At 32.3% G+C, this 24,286-nt stretch overlaps 1 protein-coding gene across 2 annotated transcripts; it reads right to left on the bottom strand.

The window, feature by feature from the left end:
* Nucleotides 1-309: 309 nt before the first annotated feature.
* On the bottom strand, nt 310-22,419 carry LOC123705291 (protein nervous wreck). 2 transcript variants are annotated; one of them, XM_045654022.1, is made up of 18 exons: nt 22,304-22,419; nt 19,512-19,655; nt 18,342-18,427; nt 14,618-14,762; nt 12,917-13,053; nt 12,647-12,800; nt 10,103-10,330; nt 9,678-9,863; nt 9,363-9,599; nt 9,114-9,258; nt 8,879-9,048; nt 8,646-8,795; nt 8,290-8,556; nt 8,097-8,210; nt 7,899-8,007; nt 6,772-6,966; nt 5,026-5,060; nt 310-4,222 (listed from the first exon to the last, which is right to left on the bottom strand). In XM_045654022.1, exons 1-18 carry the CDS (start codon nt 22,322-22,324, stop codon nt 3,749-3,751), a joined length of 2,997 nt encoding a protein of 998 aa, XP_045509978.1. In that variant the 5' UTR covers nt 22,325-22,419; the 3' UTR covers nt 310-3,748. The 2 variants fall into 2 exon arrangements, with proteins under 2 accessions (XP_045509978.1, XP_045509979.1); XM_045654023.1 differs by lacking the exon at nt 5,026-5,060 and having other exon boundaries at nt 4,037-4,222.
* Between the last annotated feature and the right edge of the window lie 1,867 nt (nt 22,420-24,286).

Below are 24,286 nucleotides of genomic sequence, written 5' to 3' on the forward strand. Positions count from 1 at the left end.
TCAGTTTTTGTTAATTTTTACTGTTTTTACCTTTGTTTTAATGGTAATTATGTACATTAAATTTAATTGTGTTTTATATGTATATTACTAGCTTTCCGCTCTAGGCTTCGCCTGCATTTTCGTTCCCGTTCCCGTGGACTTCCGCGGTTAAACTTATTCTATGACCTTTCTCAGGTCTCAAGGTACCAAATTTTATTCAGATCGATTTAATAGGTTTTGCAAACAAAATTACATTAACATAATTATAAAATTAGAAGGATAAGGATATAGGTACATATTCAAAGAACAAATCGAAATAAAACACAAATAATGAGTGCGCATTTTCTGTATATTATAATAATTCCGTAGAATATCGTTGGCCAGCACTCTGAAGGCTAATATGATCTAAATATTAATTGGTTCTTCTAAAGAAAAGCAACACTTAGACACAGTAGACACTAAGAATATTGCAACGTATGTATCACGAACAACATGTATTCAGTGTAATCTGACAAATATCTGTAACCGTATAAGTATATAAACAGTGATAGTACAGAGTGCTACAGTCCTTCAAGATAATCCAATGTGAAATTAGTTTCATATAAAACTTTTTATTATGAATATACTTCAATAGAATATGAACCTATTATAAATGTTGTCACCAACCAACTTTAAAGTAGGTACGGTATATTTTTATACAACTCGGAAATACAACATTATATAGAGCTATAACATGACTTACCCTACGAGTACGTTTAATTAGTTTGCCGTTAATTTGACCACTGATGTATTTGATACGTTTGTTGGTTTACAAAACCTATAACGTTTTATAAAACAGTGATTTGTGTAGGCAAGTACCACCGTCCTGTTGTAGGCAGATTACATCTGACACCAAATACCTACTTACATGAATTAAAGTGAATACATTATAATGTGCGAATTGAATATTGAATACAATAACATTATGTTATATTTGACACTGTTCTAATACTCTACAGAAGGTCGTTACGTTAATAACTTACATTAAAATTGTACTAATTTTAACACATTGAATCTAAGTAACAATACTAACAAACAACTACATTGATAAAACTGCAAACATTAATTCATTAAAATATTTTATATCCTGTAAGGATATTAGTTGGAATATAAACATTAATAAATAATTAATCATTAATATATGTAGGTAAGTACCATTAGCGGGTTACTTAATATGCAAAAGTAGAGGTTGAATTGATACTTCTTTGTTGGAAAATATACGAGGTTCATCATCAAGATTTAAGGCGCCAAATCTTAAGGAAAGCAATCAAATTCTATTAAAATTGCTGCGGATATGAAATTTAAAACAAAAGGTTGACACCACTATTAGTCCTTCCATCAGTTATACATTAAAAATGACATAATCAGTCTTCATGAGTATTAAGTAGGTAGTTAATCGATAATTACATACGAACAAAAGAAGCAGTCATTAATTTTTGTTTGAATTAACGATATGTAGGTAGGTACCAACCTATAATATGAACGAAATTTTAGGATGTTAGGTAATAGTGGCGCCTATATAATGTGTACAAAAGTTTAAGAAAAGTTAATAGATACTTATGCAATAAGTACCTATCTAGTTACTCAAATCGATATAATGATAAAGAAAAGGTGATAATATGAAAGATGATAAAAACGAGAAGGTAGTAACACCCTGTATCATTCTAACTTTTCGTCTGAGACGTCCCAAATCAATAGGTAACAGTGTTGTTGATTTCCAATTTCTTAAAATTCAAAAGTTCATAGTTTGTGTGGCAGAGCTTATTGGTGTAGGTAATTCACTTTTAACAAAAGGAAAAGGTAGCACGACCCTTTAATTTTTTTGGGACGTCAAGAGACAGTTAACACTAATCGCACACGTTGGCCTTTGAGTAAATGCATTCATGTATGTAAGTAATAAATTTAGTTTACCTGATCAACGCAAGCAGCTATTACATTTATTTAATACCTATCGATTTTGGTTATTTTAAAAAGTATAATAATTTTTAAAGGTTTAAATTAGGTAGTGTGTCGATTGTCATGGTTGGAATTTTTATCTAACCAACGCCCGATATATTATAAAGTATCACATTATCTATGATAGGCTTTCCTCTCCAATAAATATTATCGGTCGATCTCTCCGTTTAAAGGTAATTCTTCGATTAATTTTGACAAGCTTTTCTCAGATAATGGATTTCTATGCATGATAATCTATTGTTGCGATTTTTGCATCAGATAGGATTAATTATTAAAATCGGGCGTAAGTGCGAACGCTTTATTCAATAAAAACTTTATACATAATTATAATATAAGTAAATCATCAATTCAAATCGTAGGTGGTCATATTCGTCGTCGTTTATCGTTCATCTAACTAATACCTACAATATGAAATCTAACGACAAATTAAACTAATGTGTAATTGGGCTATTTTGTAAATAAATTCGAACATATTTTTCTATTCCTAACTTAATCACTAAAATAATAAAAAATATACATAAACATTTTAAACGTATATCTTAAAATGACTCAACATATACTTTAATACTGTTATCGATTTACCAACATTGTTACATATCCAAACAAAACATTACGACCAACATGTAATTTTCCTACTCGTCATACTAATCAAGGGTCTAAATTGTGTTACAGCAAAATTTAACTAGTTATAATGTAGTTAGATACATATTATATTATTTTATTAACTAAGTATATACACATCTCTACATATCACGACCGCTTCCCACTCCGTCAAAAATGCAATTTTAAAGCTGTTTAGAGCCTTATAGAAATTCTTATAGTAATTATTTTTATAGTCAACATGAACAGGTTTCCCTAAAATGAATTGTAGGACTTAAATATAAAATTTAAAAATGGTTCTAAGGCTTCAGGTTCTGGTCAGATACTATTGACTATAATATTTATTTGTCAAATCGGGTGAATACCCTTTGGAATTTATCCTGCATCAACTGTTAAATACTTACTTTTTAAAAGGTAAGTAGTATTTAATTTAAAAGGTAAGTAGGTCATCTCAAATGATGGATGATATTTTATTCACAAATAATGAAAGGCGGATTTTTATAAAGTTAAAACACTTTGTAATCATTTGAATATTATATTATTCATTAACTAATTAGACTTTCGCAATCTGCCAAAAAATAACGTTAAGCAATAACCATTGAGACCGTACCAACAGCAGGGGCAACTGAAATTGTTCCGACCTCCGACCAACCGATATTGTTCCAATATTGCCCATGCGGCGGGTACGTGAGTAGCCGGCTTAATAGAATTGAATTCATTCGGAAAATTTATATTGAAATATAACGTACCGAATCCTACAAACGCCATTACCTAATTATGTACTAAATTATGTTTATCTATGTATGAGTCTCAAATAACACGAAGTCAGACAAAGTTAGGCCTAGGTATTATTATTGTGGACTGACGCAGGGTCGGTGCGTCTCAGTGTGTAAGTGAACGTATAGGTAGGTAATTTACTAATTTCATTCGGTACTGTGTAAAATATTAACGTGAGAAACGGTCTTATTGCGTAGACGATCAGAAGCAGTCTGTTTGTACAGTAAACATAGCAATTAATATAAAGTTTGATGTCAATAAATATCAGTCAACGTCGCGTCGTCGCCTGCGGATAGAGTCCGATCGTCTACAGCGATTGCGTAGACGTTGCGTTCACGAAAACGCGTAGAAAACGTATTACAAAGTTCTGAATAACGTTAAAATAGCGTTCATTAAGTTAAGCATTAGATTCTTTGAGATCAGTGAGCCTCGCCAGTTGCGCGGGCTCCAACTCGTCGGGAATGGAGGCGCGGCCGGCGCGGGGCGCGGAGGGCGGGGATTGGGGAGCGGTCGGGGGTCCGGAAGCTACGGAAGCGCCGGTCGATTCGCCTTCGGATGCCGTCGAGCTCGAGGCAGGGTGCGGAGCAGAGTCGGCGTGGCCTTCATCAGTTTCGCGCAAGCACACGGCGGTCTGTTCGGAAAGGGAGGATTCTTCGTCGTCGTTCTCTTCCGGGCGTTCGGGTTCCTCATGCTGTTGCTCCGGCTGCTCCGGCTCCGGCTCCGTAGGTGGGAATGGTTGATCCGGCTCCTCTACCATAGGTGTGGCGGCAGTGATTACTATTTGTGCCACGCCTAGGCCGCAATCTTCGGTGGGTAGTTCAACTTTTGGCGGCGGCGGTTTCGACTGCGGGGCGGGGGGTATCTCCTCTTCCTAGTATCAAAACAATTTTTAATCATTCTTATTTCATATAAAGATATGTATACCCATTAGGTATCAACACTTTTACTCGCATATATATGTATATCCTTGCTGTAGCGTTGTTACAAATTCAGCAGGGCAACTTTTAACGTTTTTTTACAGAAGATGATTAAGAAGCTTTTAAGAATATTCTTTTGATAAAAGATTAGTCATTCCGATTCTGTTAAATTCACTAATTTAACTGTAGAGCTATTATTTGTTTCTACATCCAACACACCATGCTTTTATTTAGGCAACATGCTTGTGATGAGATGAATGTCTATCTACTTTTACTTTAGGCTACTAATTATTATTATTATATTTTATATTACACACAAACTCTTCGTTGATAGACAATTTGTAACTACAGTGTTCGTCAAACCTACTCAATATAGATATATCACATATATATTTAATAAAACTAGTCACAATATATTTCACCATAGCTCGAGATATATAATACCTACTCTTATTAAATATAAGTAGATAATTAGCACACAAAATATAAGATACAGTTTAGACACACATAAACGACAATAATATTAAAATAAAGTTGTATGAAAGAATAGACATTGTTCCATGGTAGGTTCATGTATTGTCATTTATGTTTGCGTTTTTATGGCATATAAGTACCTACTTTACATATAGCACGTCAGTAGATAATTACAAAATATAAACACAGAAGCAAATAAAAAGCATTGTGATAGCGGCACGAAGCACACCACATTATCATCATTATTGTATTTAAATATTATTTTTTAAACATAAAGTCAAACCTCGTCTTCAATATTTTCACCCAGAACCTCATCGACTGAAGCATGGAAAAAATGTGGGAAATTAACACAACATAGTTTATTATAGCATGAATAATTATTAAAAAATATAAACTATCGAAATCAGGATACCTATTATGAAAACTCCATACATCCAATTAATGAAACAATTTATAACTTGCTGTACCTACCCAAACATTGCATAATAAACGACTTGTAAACGACATAATACTTATTCACAAATAAAGAATTCTAGATTTGACACGATAGTTGTCCATTTATTGCTGTGATTTATTGCATACTGTGATTAGTACGGGAGCTAGCAACGTTTAAAAAAAAGTCATTTTAGTATAGTTGGGTTTTTGATATACTGTTTCTCTTGCTATTTCGGTTAGAGTCCGGGCTGTCTGGCTGGCCGCAGTGGTTGCGTTTATTAGTGCGCATCTTATCTGCACAGGAAAATATCCTTAATTTAAAGTCATTTTTAACGCGTAATTTTTAATCTTTTGCCTTTAGATAGATCCATCAGACATAATTTTTTTATTGCAAGACGTTTTTTTCGTTGTAAAATAGGTGCCATACGCAATTTTTATTTCAAAATAACTAAAATGTCATCGAAATAAGTGAAATTACATCAACATGAGTCCGCTTAAAAGGTAAGTAATAACTTTATTATTTATATTATATTATCCTTTTTTAATACTTATATTGAATAATTAGTAAACTAATATTTTTAATAGATGGTTTCATATTTATTACACTTTTGGGTATAAATATGAATTTGATGATATTTGTATTTTCTAGTGTTTGATTTTACGCGAGTATTATACATTTTGAAATTAAAGACTTGGGAAAATAATACAATGAATAAATCGCGTTTAAAATCCGTTAAAAAGTCTTTAATTTCTTGATGATATTTGGTTTTTATCAAGTTTACATTAACGTCCTATTTGAGGTTCGTTGGGAAAAAGGAGGCGATATGGTAGATTGTTGCAAAAAAACTGTAAATAGTAAAATGAATATTATATATAGTATAAGTAACACAGTGATTACTTATCCTTCACTGGGACTCATGTTGATGGAATTTCACTTATTTCGATGATATTTTAATTATTTTGAAATAAAAATTGCGTCTGGCACCTATTTAACAACGAAAAAAACCTCTTGCAATAAAAAATGTATGTCTAATGGATCTATCTAAAGGCAAACGATTAAAAATTACGCGTTAAAAAATGACTTTAAATTAAGGATATTTTCCTGTGCAGATAAGATGCGCACTAATAAACGCAACCACTGGGGCCAGCCAGACAGCCCGGACTGTAACCGAAATAGCAAGAGGAACAGCATATCAAAGAACCAACTATACTAAAATGCTCACTTGTCAACGTTGCTACCTCCTAGAATAGATAAGATTGTAATCCTATTATGTCATAATAGCAGAAACTAACGTCAGGATAAATTGCGCCAAGATTGCGCCATACTTGCGCCATACATTATCAATGGGTTTCTTCAAATTGTAGCGTTGGAATATTAGCGCTCAAAATATCTACCTATTTTATTTTTCAGATATAGGGGTCACAGACACAAGGTTTCCTTTATTATTTAATAAGTAAACCAAGCTCATTTTACCTTATTAATAAATCGATCGAAAAATTGCAAGTTGTTATTCATTTTTAATTAGTCATTTGAAGCATTTTGGAATCACCAATCATGTAAACGAATGTAAAATTATTTGTTCGCATTACTTACCGATTATAGCAGGAGCGCCACCTTGTTGAGGCGAAAATTGTGTGTCGTACTGATCGTGCTGATTCCTACTTAGTTCTAGATTAAAGCTGAAATCTGGTTGACTGTCCATAGAGTCACCCATGCCTGCTGGTGGTGGTGGCGGTGGATCAGCAGGAGGCGCAGCACTTTTTACATTGTTGTTTTCATTCTCGACCTCTAGCAGCGTCCAAGAAGGGCAAATGTTTCAGCAAGCTGTTTCCATGGTTACTTTCGTAGTAAGTATGAATTTCATATGAGTTCAGTGCCATTTTTATACGGATTACAGGCACATATATCCATTTCTCTAACTTGTTCTATTTTTGTCATAAATATGTTATTGACAAAAGGTATAGATAAGCGGTGACGATGCAACAAACTTAGCCATTTGTGTGTTGTGTCGTTTCATAAATTGATAAGCAATTAATTTCTTGATCCCTTATGTATATAGTAGTTTTAATTAAAAGTTGGAGCAAGTGTAGAAGGTAAGAAAAAGCAAAAGAAAAGAAATTAATAAGGATATATTATAGTCTTCATAATTCTAAAGCGCGTTGTCCGGTAACTAACCTATGTAATATTTGATCAAACAATGGAAATCTGTTCTTTTCTATTTGCGTAATTGCATATTAAATATGACAGTTATTTCTATGTAATAATTTCGTGCAAATTACGAATATCATGCAATTACAGCGATTACGAATGGACCTGTGATTTGTAGCGCCGATTGTCCTACCGAAATCTATCGAGAATCTTTAAACGTGCCATTATTAAAAACACATCATGCCAATTGGGAATAAAAACCACAACCAATTACCCAATCAGCCAAGAAGCTATCTATGGCGTGAGATACGGCACAATGTGTTGCCACTATGATTGTACGATACAATACAGAAATATACAATACTGCGCTGCAAGACACCGACATAATTCGTCACTCGTACGTGGACAATTCAAAACGAATTGAATTAAGTCTTTAGAAGGAAAAACGTATGGAATATGTAAGGAAAAATTAAGTCTTTAGAAAAGAACCAAGGAAAATGTTGTCAAAGTACGAGAGACTAGTGCAAGAATAAAATAGAAGAAAGTAAAGTTAAATAATCTTGAACGCTTACGGTCATCATTAAAGCCACCACCTGGGGATCCAGGAGGAGAAGCAAACACTGGTGGAGCTGAATCCGGCGGAGTCCAGTCCTCATCCGCACCACTCAATGGTTCTCCATTCTGGAAGTATATCCAAATTACAAATTTATATCGTCATCCACTTTTAAGAATAAAATTAACAATAATGATGCAACAAAAATAAACATTACTTCATCACATTCCTCGACTATCAAAGATGGGAAATTTCCTATAACGCCGTTAACTTCCCCGCGCCACCATCCATCATCAACACCATGTGCATCTCGGGAGACGATACGGATAATCTACAACAAATAAAGTATAATTTAATTAAGGCATATTAAAATAATACTAACACTATTTTTGAATTTACAATAAGCGTACCTGTCCTTCTTCAAGATTGAGTTCATCTGAGGCTTCGGCATCATAATCATAAAGTGCAAAGCAATAACCGAGAGTTGGTAGCGATACTTCCTTAGCTTGAGCGGGTTTTTGATGCTGTTCAACTTTTTGTTCTTCAGGCTTGGTGACCGGTGCTGAAATAACAGATATTTGATCTGGGGATTGCACTACGTCAGCATCTTCACCTTCTACCGTGTAGTCAACAGATGAGAAAGATATCTGTGTTACCAATCCTGGAGCGCTTGAAGCCTGAAAGTAACCAAAGTTAAAAGGGAACAATTTACAGTTAATTTTTTAAAAGGAAACATGTCGAGGATTTGTAATTGTTATCGTCTTACCTGTTCCCTGTCAATATCCAAATAGTTGTGTGGCACGTAGCCCTCCTCGCCACGATAGTTACGAGCACGAAGCCAACCGTCACCATCACCTTCTCCAACGACTTCTAATTGCTCATTTTCAATGATAGATAATTCATCTGGATTTTGTGCCTATAAAAACAAGTCAATGATTTACTCATTAAATATTCGATAAATAATTATTTCCAATTCTATTATCTATTATGATAGCTTACCGTGTATGAGTACAAAGCGGTACATTTATAAAGCGGAGGTGCTGGTGGTTCAATAGTTTCAGCTGGAGGTGCCGTTGTTTCAGGCTCCGATTCACCCCAGTTCACTTGTGTGGGATCATCCCAGCCGACGGTAAGCTGTTCTATACGCATACGATCTTCTTCCAATTCCGCTGCAAACAATTGTCATTTATTATAAGATACTTGCAAATTAACCTAATTATGTAAAATATTTTACCGTCTTCATCGTCCTCATGTTCATCTTCATGTTGGGAATCAGAAGTAGTTCGTTGATGTCCAGACGTAGTAGCGACGGCTGAAGTTGTGGCAGCTTCACCTTCAGTATTGTCACTATCGTAAAATGAATCCGAACTGGGTTGGTCCTACAAAAATCCATTAATCAAATAATTACAACAAAAGTAAAAATTGAAACAAAATATATTTCAGGAATAAGACAAAAAATTGCAAGTAACAATTTATCACTTACAGCTGCACCAGAAGCATCGGTTCTGACGCTGACTAGACTGCTGCTTCGCGGCAATGTTTCTTGAACAGCTAACAAATCGACTTCTTTCAGCCATTCGTCGACAGGAGCTCCTCCAGTTCGGAGACACTCTAATCTAGCCTCGTATTTAGCTTTAGATGTTTCAGAGCGTCTTATGTTTGTGCGAAGTTCGTCCATTCGGACCTCTAACTCTGGACCATTTGGGTCATTCGGATCAACCTTAAAATTGTATCAAAATTAAAATGTCATGTTCGTTTTCATAGTGTTTAATGTTGTTTTATATTATTTATTACCAACCTTTTGACCAGCATCTCTCATAGCTTGATACAAATGTAATTTTCTGGTAGCATCTCTTACGAGAGCTGTCTCTCGGACCACTCTAGTAGCCCAACGACGAGCTTCTTGAGCCAAAGTTTGTGCAACAGTTTCATGCTCCATTGTAACCGTATCAATAGGATCATTGTCACAGGGTTCAAAATCATACTACAAAATCAAATGTCTAAATATTGAATATAATCAATATTGAATATAATCCGATAAAATCATTTAACATAATAATTATGTTAAATGCTTTTATCAAGTCAACAATTAATTAATTGTTCGCATCACAATGATAATAAATTACATAAATACGGTAGATACTAATCATGCAAACAATAGTTTTATTAGGCCGTCATAAATTTCAGAATAGATCAATAATAGAAAGTAACATGGGTGTATACCTGAATATGTTGTTTCAAAACTGGATAGTACAAATAAAGACATTGTAAATTGTACTCCCTGGTGAGTTGTTGTGCTTGATCCCGAATTTTTCCGAAAGAATGTTGAGTGGCGGAGCACGTAAGTAACTCTGTTCGACCCATCAAGGTCAGAAACTCAGATACCTTCTCATATACGGCAGCTTCCATGCTTTGCATGCATGATTGCAGTTCCACCAAAAAATAACGGTTCTGGGAAAAAAAATCTTAATAAGGTAAACGCAGCTATCAACGACCCATCGAAAATCTGAAGGTATTACCGACCTATAAAAGTAATTCGAAATTTAAACGTTTCCAGAACTATTCTAGCTATAGGTAGGCAAAGTTATACACGAATGTATTACTTGAGCATCGTATACTTTAACGTTAGAGTGAGTAACTGAGCAAAAAAGAGTTAAAATGCGTAAGTTGCTGCGGGGTAGCGTGGAAGCAGGACGTGTCGTACTGTTCCGTTGTTCCTTCGGGTAAGTACTGTGAGTATCTTTTTAAGACATTTACAAACAAATGACATCTATACTTTAATTTATATTACTAAATGTCAATGCATTTAAGTGTCAACTTTTCATTTCTTACAACATTTTATTAATAAAAAGTAATTTGAAACGATAAAACTTAAAATTAAAATGGGACGGTGTTAGCTTCACCAGTTTAAGTCGTGGCAGGTATCAACGACCCGTAAGTCGGCAATGGCATCAACGTAACTTTTTGTTTTATTTTCTTTTATGTTATTATATCACACTAACACAAGTGGTTTTATGGACCAGTTTAAATCTAAGCTATGAGTCTTCATAAAAATCTATTAGCGACTAAACTTTTTTGTCTAGTGTTGTGTCTTTTAGCGTTGTCAATTTATACAAAGTTATGATATTTTCGAGGATCCCTATCGAATAGTTACAGTAGTAAATCATTGTTTTTTTTTTGTTTAAACAATATGCATTTGTTCATATTTTGTATGACATTAATCAATTATAATCTATTTTATAGTCTGATGGTCAAATGAATTAAAATAACCATTTTTTTATGGGTCGGTAATACAATTTAGGTTTATACTTACATACTTTAATACCGACCCATGTGGGTCGGCAATAGCAACTATAGGAAGCTATTACCGATCGAATATAGATTGTTTAGTTTCTCATCTACAAATTCAAATTCAAATTGCTTTATTTGCAGAATGTAGAATAAAGATGTTTGTATATACAGATAATATTGATCCTTAAACATTCTGCTCGTAATTGAGCGTGCAAATATATTTTTATTACTTTTGTGACATAATAGGTGCCTATTAAAAATTATATTTTTTTAGGTTAAATTAACATAAAACATATAATTAGGTATATTTTTTTCAGAAATATGGAGCCACGAAAGCGGCGAAAAGTATTCAGTAAAACACAACTCGCCGAAGCAATCAATCAAATAGCATAACGAAATATCCTAGAGTTTGAAATCCTTAATTTAATATATGTACATAATATATTAATAGTATTATGTTGATTAATTTAAAAGTTTATAATTATTTAGTTCATTACTAAGAAGTACTCATTTGTTTTATTAAAAATAACTACCATAAAAAAATACGAATATATTTGCATTTTTATTTCATTTTATTAAGATCGGTAATCATCATCATCACTAGCTTCTATACATTCCATTGCTGGAAAAAGGCTTCCTCTCACATACGATCGGGAACAGCTGCATAAAAATCGTTAATAGCTTCACAGCCGTTTTTATGGGTCGGTAATAGCAACAATCGACTAAGTCACATTGTATATTATTTTTTACAAGATAATCCTTTATTAGAATGTATTTGCTTCAATAAATACATTTTTTATACATAACACTAGCATATAAAATGAAATTATAAATCTTTAGAAGAACCAGTATACTTAAAAAATATGGTTGATTTTGAAATTGCCTTAGAGGGGTCGTTAATACCTGCGTTTACCCTATTCATATAATATGGAAGATAGCGCTTTACTTTTTTTGTCTTACTGAATAGAATTTGAAAACATTCAATATCCTTGCAACTTTTAAGAGTTCGCGTCTGATATAAGTGCTGTTAACGATAAACTTTCAGGGTATGGTATTATTATTAAACAGTCTATGAATGAATTTTAATTTCAAGATTAAGACGGACGTTGAAGTTAATTTATAAATTCTAAGTACACTGTTAAGTCGTAACCATGCGCCTTTTGAACCTAAGTCAAATAAGTCATTCGTATAATTTCAATGTTCATAACAATGGACAACTGTTTGAATTATTCTAAGTACTCTAGTATTCAACAACAAACAAACTTCATAACTACAATGCCCGACATTTGAGTTAATATGTTAAATAAACAAAGATATGGTATGATAACTCTTTCTTTCTCTATGAAGAATGGCGACAACTAATAAGACAGCTAATTTATGATGGAAGTTCTTTGCATAAACTAATTATTGCAGCCTTTTCAAATAGGTATCTAAGCTATTGATGATCTAAGTATCTAAGTAAGAAAATTAAATAACCTGATGAGCGTTGGCTGCAGCAATGCTCAACAAATAGTCATTCCTAGCGCCCGTTGATTTTTCTTCAAGCTGATCCCGCCGAGAAGAGACTTTGGCGCTGTTCTTTTGCAACGATGTTATTGATTGAAAGAAAGATCCCTTTTTCTTTTTCAGCCTAAAATTGTTTAGACGCATGAATATTTGTGACGATAAAACAAGAATCATTGAATCAAATTTAAAAAAATGTAAGTATAAACAGGGAGATGATTGACTTTATATGTTAAGACTTACTTTTCCTCGATGTCTTTAGCTTTGTCCCTCACGTCATGAGCTGTGTGTTCCTCATCAAAATACAGCTTTTTGTTTTTATCCACGTCCAGAACAGTGAGTTGAAGTTCTTTGTGAGCTTGAGCCAATAAGTCTGTGCTCTATCAACCATTAATTATATATTTGAATTAGCGAAATGTAAAACGTGGCAAAACTTTTGTGTTTACTGCAATTTTGCGATGAGAGATGTTGATGATTATTTAAAATTATGCAATGAAAACTTTTAGACATGTTTCAAGATACAATTTTAATGAGAATTGTTAATACTTAGTCTACAGTCTAAAGTTACTTAGTTGATCATTAATTGGCAACTACAACGAACTTTATTTGTAACTAGCTTCCGCCCGCGACTCCGTCCGCGCGGATGTTGGTCTTCGCGTGGATTGTTTTATTTCTCCATTTTGAGTAGGTACCTCTGACAATAAAATCTTATAAATATCTATTGGACCCAATTCCCAAATACGGCTAGGCCTATAATAATACGCAACGTGTGTTCGCGGTTCTACGGAACAACGTCTATGGATAAAACTGAAAAATTAAGATTATTTTTTTTCTACGTATTTTTCCAGGATAAAGAGTATCCTATTTTACGCCCAGGATAATAAGGTATAATTATACCAAGTTTCATCGAAATCGAACCGCTAGTTTTCACGTGATGCCTTCACATACAGACAGACAGACAGACAGACAGACAGACAGACAGACAAAAATTTTTTTAATCACATATTTGGGTTTGGTATCGATCCAGTAACACCCCCTGCTATTTATTTTTTCAATATTTTCAATGTACAGGATTGACCCTTCTACAGATTTATTATATGTATAGATGATAGGCATTTATAAGGAAAATTATTACATTTTGCGGTAGTAAATCTACTATCCTCCTACTCAAAATATCAAAGATTGCTATTTATATTATCTACTTATATTTAATGAAAATTAAGTTATCAATCTAATGGAAACTACATTATTATCAATTGTTTATAATTTCTCTGTGATTGACATTACCTAGAATAGGAATCTTCAACTCCAATTTAATAATGGAAAGGTTGTGCCATTTATAGCAATGTCTAACGAAGTTCATAAATAAAACCAACGGTAAGTCCTAACTTTTCCGACGCGGTAGACCGTAGAGTTGTAGCATCTATTTCAGTTGTAAAAGTTTTAATTTAATTTAGCGCTGACTTTTGTTAAGTTCTATTGATAGAATAATAATTAATTATTCAAGCCGAGGTTGTAAATATTCCATTAGAAAATTTTTAACCCAGCCTCAAATAAGAGTAGGTACCTGTATATATATATATATATATATTTAAAAAACGGCAACATTATTCTGCAAAAGTATCAAATCTAAATTTCCACGAAATTCAGCTGGATTTAACCGTTACACTTAGTAACGTTTTTACAATACATTAAGGCTGTAGCCTGTAGGATAACAGGGCCACGAAACCTACATAATTCTAATTTGAGGTAAGATTATATGAGTGGGTAGATATTCTTAAAATTTTTTACTTTCCTATGCTGATGTACCTACATAATAATATATGAATTTTGTACATAAGTATTTGCATATCAGCTTTAAAAAAACACTTTATCATCATAACTATCAATCCTCAATTCATTAAGAAAGGCCATTTAATCAAAAGAGCTGAAACTTCCTCTTACCTTCTTAGCAACATTCATCTTATGCTGCCGTAACACTTTAGCTTCGTCGGCGATTTGCTGTTGAAAAACCTCGACTGCGGCGAGGCGGGCGCGAGCTAACTTCTCGTTTTCTTCCAAAACAGTTCGCCACACATTCCACATGTTCCTAGCATTTTAATAATCATGAAATATAAAGTAGGTATCGATTTTAAAAACTTTACGTAACAGAAACTGTTTCCCGTTATTTACCTAGGTGCAGTAAGATTCACGAAAGATGACCACGGCGCAGAAGGCATATTTTAGGTCCCTATGGAGGTGCGAGGTAAGGCGCGGGCGGATTTAATTTTAAATAAAATATAAAAAATAAATTATTTGACCAACATTAAAATATTATTTTGTCTCTATGTTTTGTCTTATGTCTTTTCTTCGTGAGTGAACATGCGCAGACGGGCGCCATTTATGGTCATCTTTCGTGAATCGTACTGTACTTCTGACTTATATTATATTCCAACCATTTATTTAGCCAAAGTATTAATACCCAAAAAATCTAAACACGGGAAACAAATTATTGAAATTAGGTATTTATTATTCGTGTAAAATAATCCCCTAATGTTTTATGTCTGACTCATATTCATATAATTATATTCTATGTATAAGAAAAATACTTGTGAAACTTCCTTTTTAGATGATTTCTAAAAAAATTTGAAATAGTGACGATACGTAGGTATTGAAGCGATAGCGATTCCATCGGGTATTAAATAACGAATCTAGGATATCCTATTATCTGTGGATTCCATATTATCTTACTCGATATTATCTTACTCTATATATTATCTTAATATGACCTAATTCATTTTATCCATCTACAGTTTTTAAAATTTACTAATTAATATATGAGTATTTGGAGATGCGAAAAAAATAAAACGTAAGTACCTATTGATTATATACTTAATATTATTAATTTTTTGATTGTAGTACTTAGGTTCTCACATCTCTGTCACATTTGTCGATTAGTATTTAAAATAAAAAGCAAAAACCAAGAAAGATCAAGTAATAGCAGCTCAAAATTATTTGTGTAGACCGAAATGACATCACACTCCGCTGGCTCTATTTATTTGGGGAAAGTATTTGACTATTTGGACTAAAGTATTAGACATAGACCCGTTGGCTTTTGGTATTTGCTTAGTTCAACAGGAAGCTTTTGCCAATATTAAATTTTTAGAGACGTATTTCAATATAAACGATAAGTTTATTTTTCTATGGCTAAGCATTTTGAAAGAAAAGTAAAACGTTTTTATTGAAAATTGTATAAATATATTCATTAATAAAAAAGATTTATAAACCTCCCCGGCTTCGTCCGTGGTACATATTAACGTTTTCTCTACAGAAGAACCAGCCTCGCACTTCATGGAATATAACTAATACCTAAAGAAAATAATTATCGAAATCGGTCCACCCGTTCACGCATGATGCCGTGACCAAGAAAAACGGGTTTCATTTATATATATAATAGATTTGTATGGATCGTATTCATCAAGTCACATTGGCTAGGAGGTCATTGTTTTGTATGCCTGGAAGACAGCAATGTGATGGAAATCACTGTAGCTTCTTGCTTTCCTCATTAAGTCTTTCATTGTTTACAATAATACGAAATTTCAGATATAAATATAGACTTGAAATGAATAGGCATCTCTATTTAGATAACTTAAATACATAATATTGGGTAGCTATAAGTTTCTTCCTTAAGACTTAACTCTAGCTTCTTTAAGAATTAGCTTTAAAAAAATAGTCTCCGCAGGGACTGCTTAAGAAGCGCTCGATGTGTAACTTCCTATCTTTTATGATGATCACACATTCACGTAGGTACATAAATAATATATATCCGCTACGAAATTTGCAACCACGCTGACACTAATGCACAGAAGTTGTTTAGGGAATTTATTTAATGGAAATCTATTTTCGTCTAGACCAAATATTCTCTAGTATTATTTCACGATATCTAGTTTCTACTTTCGAGATTCGATAGGTACTGTTCGGAGTTCATATAGTTCGTATCTCGGTATTTATTATAAATACCTATATTTAATGGAAAAACAATGTTTGCCCAAGCTAAATTTACACTTCAAGAGGGATGTGATAGACTGTTGAACACGATTACTTCGAGTGAATGGTTTTAGATGGGATACGTACGCAAACAAGTCAACGTTGCGTTCCATGACAGATGACACGTCGGACCACGCTCGCCCACGCGATCATGCATGCATTTTGCTTGCTACTCAATTAGCCATAGTCAAAAGTTTTATACATTTTCTTTCGTACCAATGTAAATAGTTATAGGTCTACCAGAATCTGATGGCATATTTATATTTAAGAAATATAAGATTTTCATATGGCAATTTTATTTGACAACTATCATAATGGTTGTCAAATTATTTTCTTCTTTGCAATTGTTGAATAATTTTTAGGATTTTGTCTAAAAAATCTTCGAAGATGTCGCAAAAGCCGCTGCGATCACAATCAAGAGGTGTTGTTTATAATGTGTATAGAAAAACATTCGATGAAGAAGGGTCAAACACATCACAATTTTCAATTTTGAATATTTTATTGGTAAATTGGACTTACCCGTTTTGATACTAAAAATTAAAAATATTATAAGTAGGTAACTATAATATTGTTTGTTGATTACAATATAATTTTATGAAAACTTATTACAGGAGTTTCCAATACGGCTATGCGACAAGTCCAAGCTGTCCAAGTCAATTTTATAATTATTTGTCTGTTAATACTTACGAAAATAAACATAGTTTTCTTTTACTGTTATTTTATTTTATAAAAAAAAATATTAGCATTATCTAGTTTTGATCTGCATTATCCTTACATCCATATTTTTACATGGCATAATGATAATGAATATACAAATATAGGTATGTGTAAATAATAATATTATGTATTACATAAATAAAAGTAATATGTATATTATAATAAGTATGTGCCTACATAATATTAAGTGGATATCTCATTATTAAGTACAGTATTGTTCACTTATGTAATGTGACTAATGATGTTGAGGACAAAATAAAAAATAAGCAGTATCAAGATCGTTCAGTCCATTTTCCCCAGGGTTGCACACTCAAAATTTTGATTTCCCTAATTGCCATCAGATTCTGGTTTACCCATATTAATCTACTCATACAATGCGCAAAAATTTAAAACATACGTCATTTGTTTGTAAAGGACTCTTTAAGCTACCGATTGCCAATACAGGTTGTAAAAAGAAGCATTCATAATACTTGGAATAGAATATGTGAGGTAAACATTTTCATCCTCAGTGAATGTTATGTTTTTCGAATATTATTTCTATAGCTATCTACTCAGGTCTTAGCCCATCGTGTAGTTGAGTATCGCTCCATGAAAGAATATAATTAGATGTTCCTTTCAACCTTTCGCACACTTTTATTGCACGGAATGAAGAACTTTTTCACATTATTATCATGTTTATAACCCAGATTAACTTACTAGCGTTAGGTACCCATCTGTATCTTTGATAATGTTAAAAAATATGTAAATAGTTTAAGTTTAAATAGGCTTAGATACTAGGATTATAGTTGCAATAAAAGCGGAAAATGACCCGTGGCAGTGCAGGTTAAATAGTAAAATAAACTGTACCATTATCCAAAACAACGTCGCTAGAAAAAAATCACCTCGTGACAAATTTTATTAGCTGTATTATAAAGAAAATACTTACCATTTTTCTTCAGCTCCATCCACCTTAATATCAGGTATATTAGGTATCTTCTTGTTCAGGTATGCAGAAGATATTTTCAATAGAGCCTAGGAATGAAACATTACAAGCAATGTTGTAATATCTTGTATGTAATATTATATTGTAATACATAATATTATGATGAAATAAATTCAAACGACAAAAGGCTATAGACTTTTTTTTTCTTTGAGGTTTAAGATTAGGACTGCATTGTCTTGAATTGTCTGAAATCTGAATTGTTTGATTGCACGTATACGAATAATTTTTCATAAGTTTCAATGTTTATAAGTAAAAACTAAGATAATAATATTAGATAACTAAAAGGTCATTCTCCTATCCTTATTAATTATTATTGTTCTATTGGATATGTTTACGATACTGTTACAATCATAAAATAGGAATATATTCAAGTAAAATCCTGTGTAAAATTTAATTTCCCGTTACCTTTAGACTAAGCTATGTTTTATTAATGCTGGAATAATAAAGATAATATTTTGTTGTATTTACTTTGATAAAGAAAATATAAATCCATTGATAGAAATCCAATAAGTATGGAGAAAATGAATTCGTAGAAGCGCTACGAGCTTTGCAGCGAATCCATATACGTATAAATATAATATTCCTACTTTTCAATTTCAATAGCGTATTTATGTTTAAGATTCAATAACATGTTATATGATTTTTCGTCTTGCAATTGTGGAAAGCAGATGAAAAGAAAAGTAAAAAGTATTCTGATGGAAATGATATAATGTGATGTTTTTATTATAAATTTTATTTTGCGTTAAATATATAAATAACAGTACTGAACCTTCGAAGGAATAAGTAAATGTTTTGTATTTAACATCTATTTTTTTCGTATGATTCTGTTATATCTTTCCGACATAATATAGTTACAATTTGAGTAATATAGAGTGCTACGCCGCGGCCGTTCGTATGTTCTACGGTCACGAAAGTATACCGTGTAGGACTTGCTTATATCTTTAAAATCATTTGTTATGTATATGTCGTGGTCATATCGTAGATTTGATCATTTCATGATATGATCAAATCTACGATATGACCACGACATATATATATGATTAGGTATAATAATTATAATCATATATATCATGTATAATGTATGTAAAACTGCTGTTTATTTTAATTACTTACCTCGGAATATGATTTTTCAATTGCCGAGCGCTTGATGGTGTAGGTGCGGAGATCTTCAAGCAAATCACACTCATGTTGGTTCTTAGCGTGAAGTTTGGCGATTTGTTCAGAGTGTAGATTTTTCAGAAACTTCGTGTAGTTACTCTGAGGACAATGTAGCCAGTTACTAAAAGGATTAAACAACTGGGGCCTTAGCCAAACGGCAAAACGCCAAGGAATAGAATACGCTATCGATAGAAATTGACATAAGCGTATGATGTTTTGCATAAGGATTCGGTCACCCTACCAACGACAACGACGACCACGAACAAAATTTTCATCCAGTCGCAATTAAATAAAATTGTGCAAAACACAATTAAAAATGAAATTTAAGAATTTCCTGTCGTATTGGTGTTTGGAAAAAAAATTTTTGAGATCAATGGATAAACAAACAGGTTTTTCATAGAAACGGTGGCTCCTAGAAAAAAATGTATTTAACCTTTTTTATAGATAATTAGATTATATACAATTTTGGTTCAGGTGATTGTATGATAAACTTACCGTCTCGGCGAAAATCGCAAAAAACCCTATTTCTTTTTATTAATTGACCTCGAATTTTTTTATTCCTGAGTACCAGAATGACGGGAGATTTTAATATTGATTTTGAACAAATTTCGGCAAGATTGGAACTTTGGTCGTGGTCGTCTGCGTCGTTGGTAGTGTGATCGAACCATTACCAAAATGTCATGAGCTTATGTCAATAATTAGCGTTAGCAGTTTCTATTCCATGGCGTTACGTACGTTTGTCTAAGGCCCCTGTTTCCATATGTGTTTAAGAATTCACTAATCTTATTTGATTTGCTCAAAATGATCGGACTAAAGAACCATTATAAGTCAATTTTATATTTTTAACTATTATTATTTTATATTTTTTTAATACATTAAAAAAAAGATTTAAGATAAACCTTATTTTTATACCTTCATAACCTTGTTTAACTAACACAGTACCTGTGTTTATCATAACCTATAGGAATCCTACGGAAAAAACAATTTTGATCCCTTGATTTTGTAAAAAATAAAAAGACATGTAGGTAGGTACGTTGTACAGCCTTTTCTGAGTCTAAGTTTAACCTCACTATAATTAATTGAGTTGTAATTATATTATAATAAGTATGATTTCAATTTCGCTATTGTAATAGGTAAGTAGGTATATATCTACCTATTATGCGCTTCGCATTTAAACTCTTGTATAATTGTTCAGCTGTATTAAAAATGTTAGATACAATATAACGAAAATGAAACAGCAAACCAAAAATTTCTGAGACAATGAATGACCCTTGAACTGCAAGTCAACTATAAAAATAAAAAAGTAAACTTTAAAATAAAAAAGAACGATACAAAATAAGTCAAGGCGGTGAAAAATCTGGTACAAAAAGCGAAAAAAGTAAAAATAAGATGCACTTCCAAAAAATTAACAAAGGTGAAGTAAAAGAGCGGTGTTGTATAGGTATTTATAATAAGCTCGACCTTGTTTTGAAAAGGTTTATTCACTTAATAATAATGCACTTATAAGGCTTTTTAAATAATAATTTTGTTCATTTATTTTTAACAAAAACATTTTTGTATTAAGTTGCGATTTGTTGTGTATTCTCAAACTTCTGAATTATAATTAAGTACCTACATTTATTTATTTCTTTACATTTTATATTTATTTCAAGAGAATTTTTTCCAGGATATTCCTTTGTAAATCATATTAAACTGGTATTGTATATAAATTGATCCCAGAAAATTTAAATTGACTTTTTTTTAAGATTAAAATAATGCTCCTTTTACGAAATACGTAGGAACTTGGAATTGGACTTTTATATTATTATGTCCTTAGTACGGTCATAAAATGAATAAAGTACCCCCAAAAACTAATTTTGAATGTTGAAAGAGCAATAAAATTGCAATATGCCTGTTAAAATTATTAAGGGCTTTAAAACAGATTGTCCCATTTTAAAATAAATTTAATTAGAATTAACTTAACTAGTTAGTTTTCCTTTGGTCAAACTTCATAATTTTTATAATGTTTATAAACATAAAATATAAGCAGTCAATTACGAATAACCTGTTTTTAATTTTCAGTGTGTACTGTAATGTTTTGCAATGAAAAAATGTTTACATAATAATTCTTATTATTTCTCCAGAAATTATTAAAATTTATTTTTACTATTCACAATTTTGAAAAACTAAAGAATTATTACTGCATTAATATTCTAATACATTTCATATTCATAGTGCTAAAATACACTCAGTTCAATTTTCGATCATATACAAAAAAAAAAACAAACGTAATATTTAAATACATAAGTACAAACAATTGTCGTGAATAAGAATTATTTTTTAAATTAAAAGTTTACGCTTCATTTATTATTGTTGTAGGGCTGAATGGGTTTTACTTACAAACTACTAAATAAAAACTGCAAATAGTAAGTAAGCACGAATATGGACATGATGCTACCTTCTCAAATGCTTCCATTATTAAACTAAAGGATGTGCAAATTATTCAATCATGCATCGCAACGATCTCATTGAAACATAATAAACATTATTGCTATAGTTAATACACAATGGAATTCCTTTTCATGTTACATAATAATTGATTGTTAAAGAGGGTCCAAAAACTGGATGTGTGCTAGTAATCTTTCATCGTCGATGCCAAGAAACGAGACCAGTTAGTAGGTGTAGGTGTTGCGCTAAATTCTGTGAGGGAGTCGCGGTCTTGAGGGCAGTCATTGTCGTAGCCGTGAACTTAACAACGGTGGGCTTACCTTTCTCGGCGGGGGTTGCATGGCGAGGCGGATCGCCGCGACGGCGGCCGACGGGTATGAACGCGAAGCTACTCGGATCGATGGCGACACACGCAAGCGTGACCGTGCTCTGCCGCTTTTGCTCGTCGCCTGCCCGAGGCAGACTTTACGCATGCGTACCCTATACCTCTTATCACCATAGATTGGCTGAACCCACAGAGTAGACAGTATTCTCAAGATTTTGATAGCTACAATTATTTTTGTGAACTATGACCTTATGTCATTAACATGTAAATTATTTAATCAGGAGAGGTTAAAAATATTTTTTTTAGATTTATTCGTTGAATATAAAGGTCTTCGTTATGCTAAGACAAGGAAGATTAAAATCATAGAGAAGATACCAAAAAATATATCTAGACACGCGGCAGCGTGTCAAGCCGAGTTCAAGCGAAGAGAACTGGCGAGCAGCAGCCGTGTGTATATTTACACGAACCATTTCGAGCCACTTTTCACCCCCTTATAACTCAAAAACTATTTAAGTTATATAAACCAAATTTGGTACATATCAAGAGGACCTTAAGATAAACAAGAACCTTAAATTTCATAAATACAGATTAAACAGTTGCGTAGATATTAATATCCAAAAATCGCAATTTTTAAGACTGACTGACTTATAGACATATACAAAACCTAACCCACTTCCAGATGACCTAGAAAGTTCAAATTTTGTAATCAACTAGGTAATAGTGAGTGTACAAAGGAAAAAATCAGAAAATACTGAATTTATTTGTATTTAAATTTTTTTTCAATGACATAAATTTTGTTTGTATGGAAAAATGGAAAAGTTTAAAAAAAAAGAAAATAGTATATTCACCTTACTAGTCTTAAAAAATAGATCAAAACTAATCAGTGGCCGAAAAAAATTTTGAAATCCATCAATAAATGACTGAGATATAGATTATTGAAGTTTACATATTTTAGTACCTACGAAACATCTGTAGATTCGATGCGCCTCTGACATCACACTCACTCGCGCTAGTATTCGCTTGGGCGGATTACTTCGATTGCATGATTTCTTTATTCAAAACTGTTATTAAACGTAAAATAAAAGAAAATTTTAATAAAAATATTGCCTTTATTGCTCATACAGTTAAAAATAATATATAATTTTACATATTCACATTTATTTATTCTTTATTTATGAGTGTTTAGTTTAGTTTTAATTTCAGTGTTAATAAATAAATAAATAAATAAAATCTTTATTTTGCTTTAAACATGGTATTCAATGGTGATACAATTATATTAATAAAGCACAAACATGTTTAGCCAATACAAGCATGCAAAAATAATTACCATAAATGGTGTAATGGAAGAAGGCTTCGTCGAAGGTCGAAATGATTTAATTTTCGTAATATTAATATGAGTGAAACATCTTTAGGCGCGTTTAGAGTAAAATTTCAAGATCGCGTCATGGCAATACCGTAACGTCATGGAGTAAGGCGACGATTCTTCTACAACGATCTTTGCATCTTGGTAATAGTGTGTGTACAAATTCACGCTGGATGTTTAGAAAATCATGTAATCTTTTAAACAGAAAACGAGTTTAAAAAATTGCAGATAATGACGGGGCAATGTGCGCTGACATTCATAACATACAAGAAAATATAGAAAATAATACTAAACAAACCATACAGAGAAACCGCAAGAAAAAAAATCGTATATAAAAAGTATTATATTTATAAAGTAAATCAAATTTGCAGAGTAATTTTCTGTACAAAAAGTAATGATATCCCACCAAAAACATAAATGTAAAAATTGGAGCCGAGTTCAATCGTTGACTTAATTTGCCAAAAAAAGAAATGAGATCTAGGTAAATGTGTGCCAAGTCCTGCAGACAGTCCAGAAATTTATTTACAAAGATGTATTAAGTTCTTAGGTTGACTGAAAACTCAATTGTTTTATTTTCCCTTAGAGAACAATGTTTATTCCAAAATATCACTTTTT

This window comes from Colias croceus, chromosome Z, assembly GCF_905220415.1.
Source record: "Colias croceus chromosome Z, ilColCroc2.1".
Classification (NCBI taxonomy): domain Eukaryota; kingdom Metazoa; phylum Arthropoda; class Insecta; order Lepidoptera; family Pieridae; genus Colias; species Colias croceus.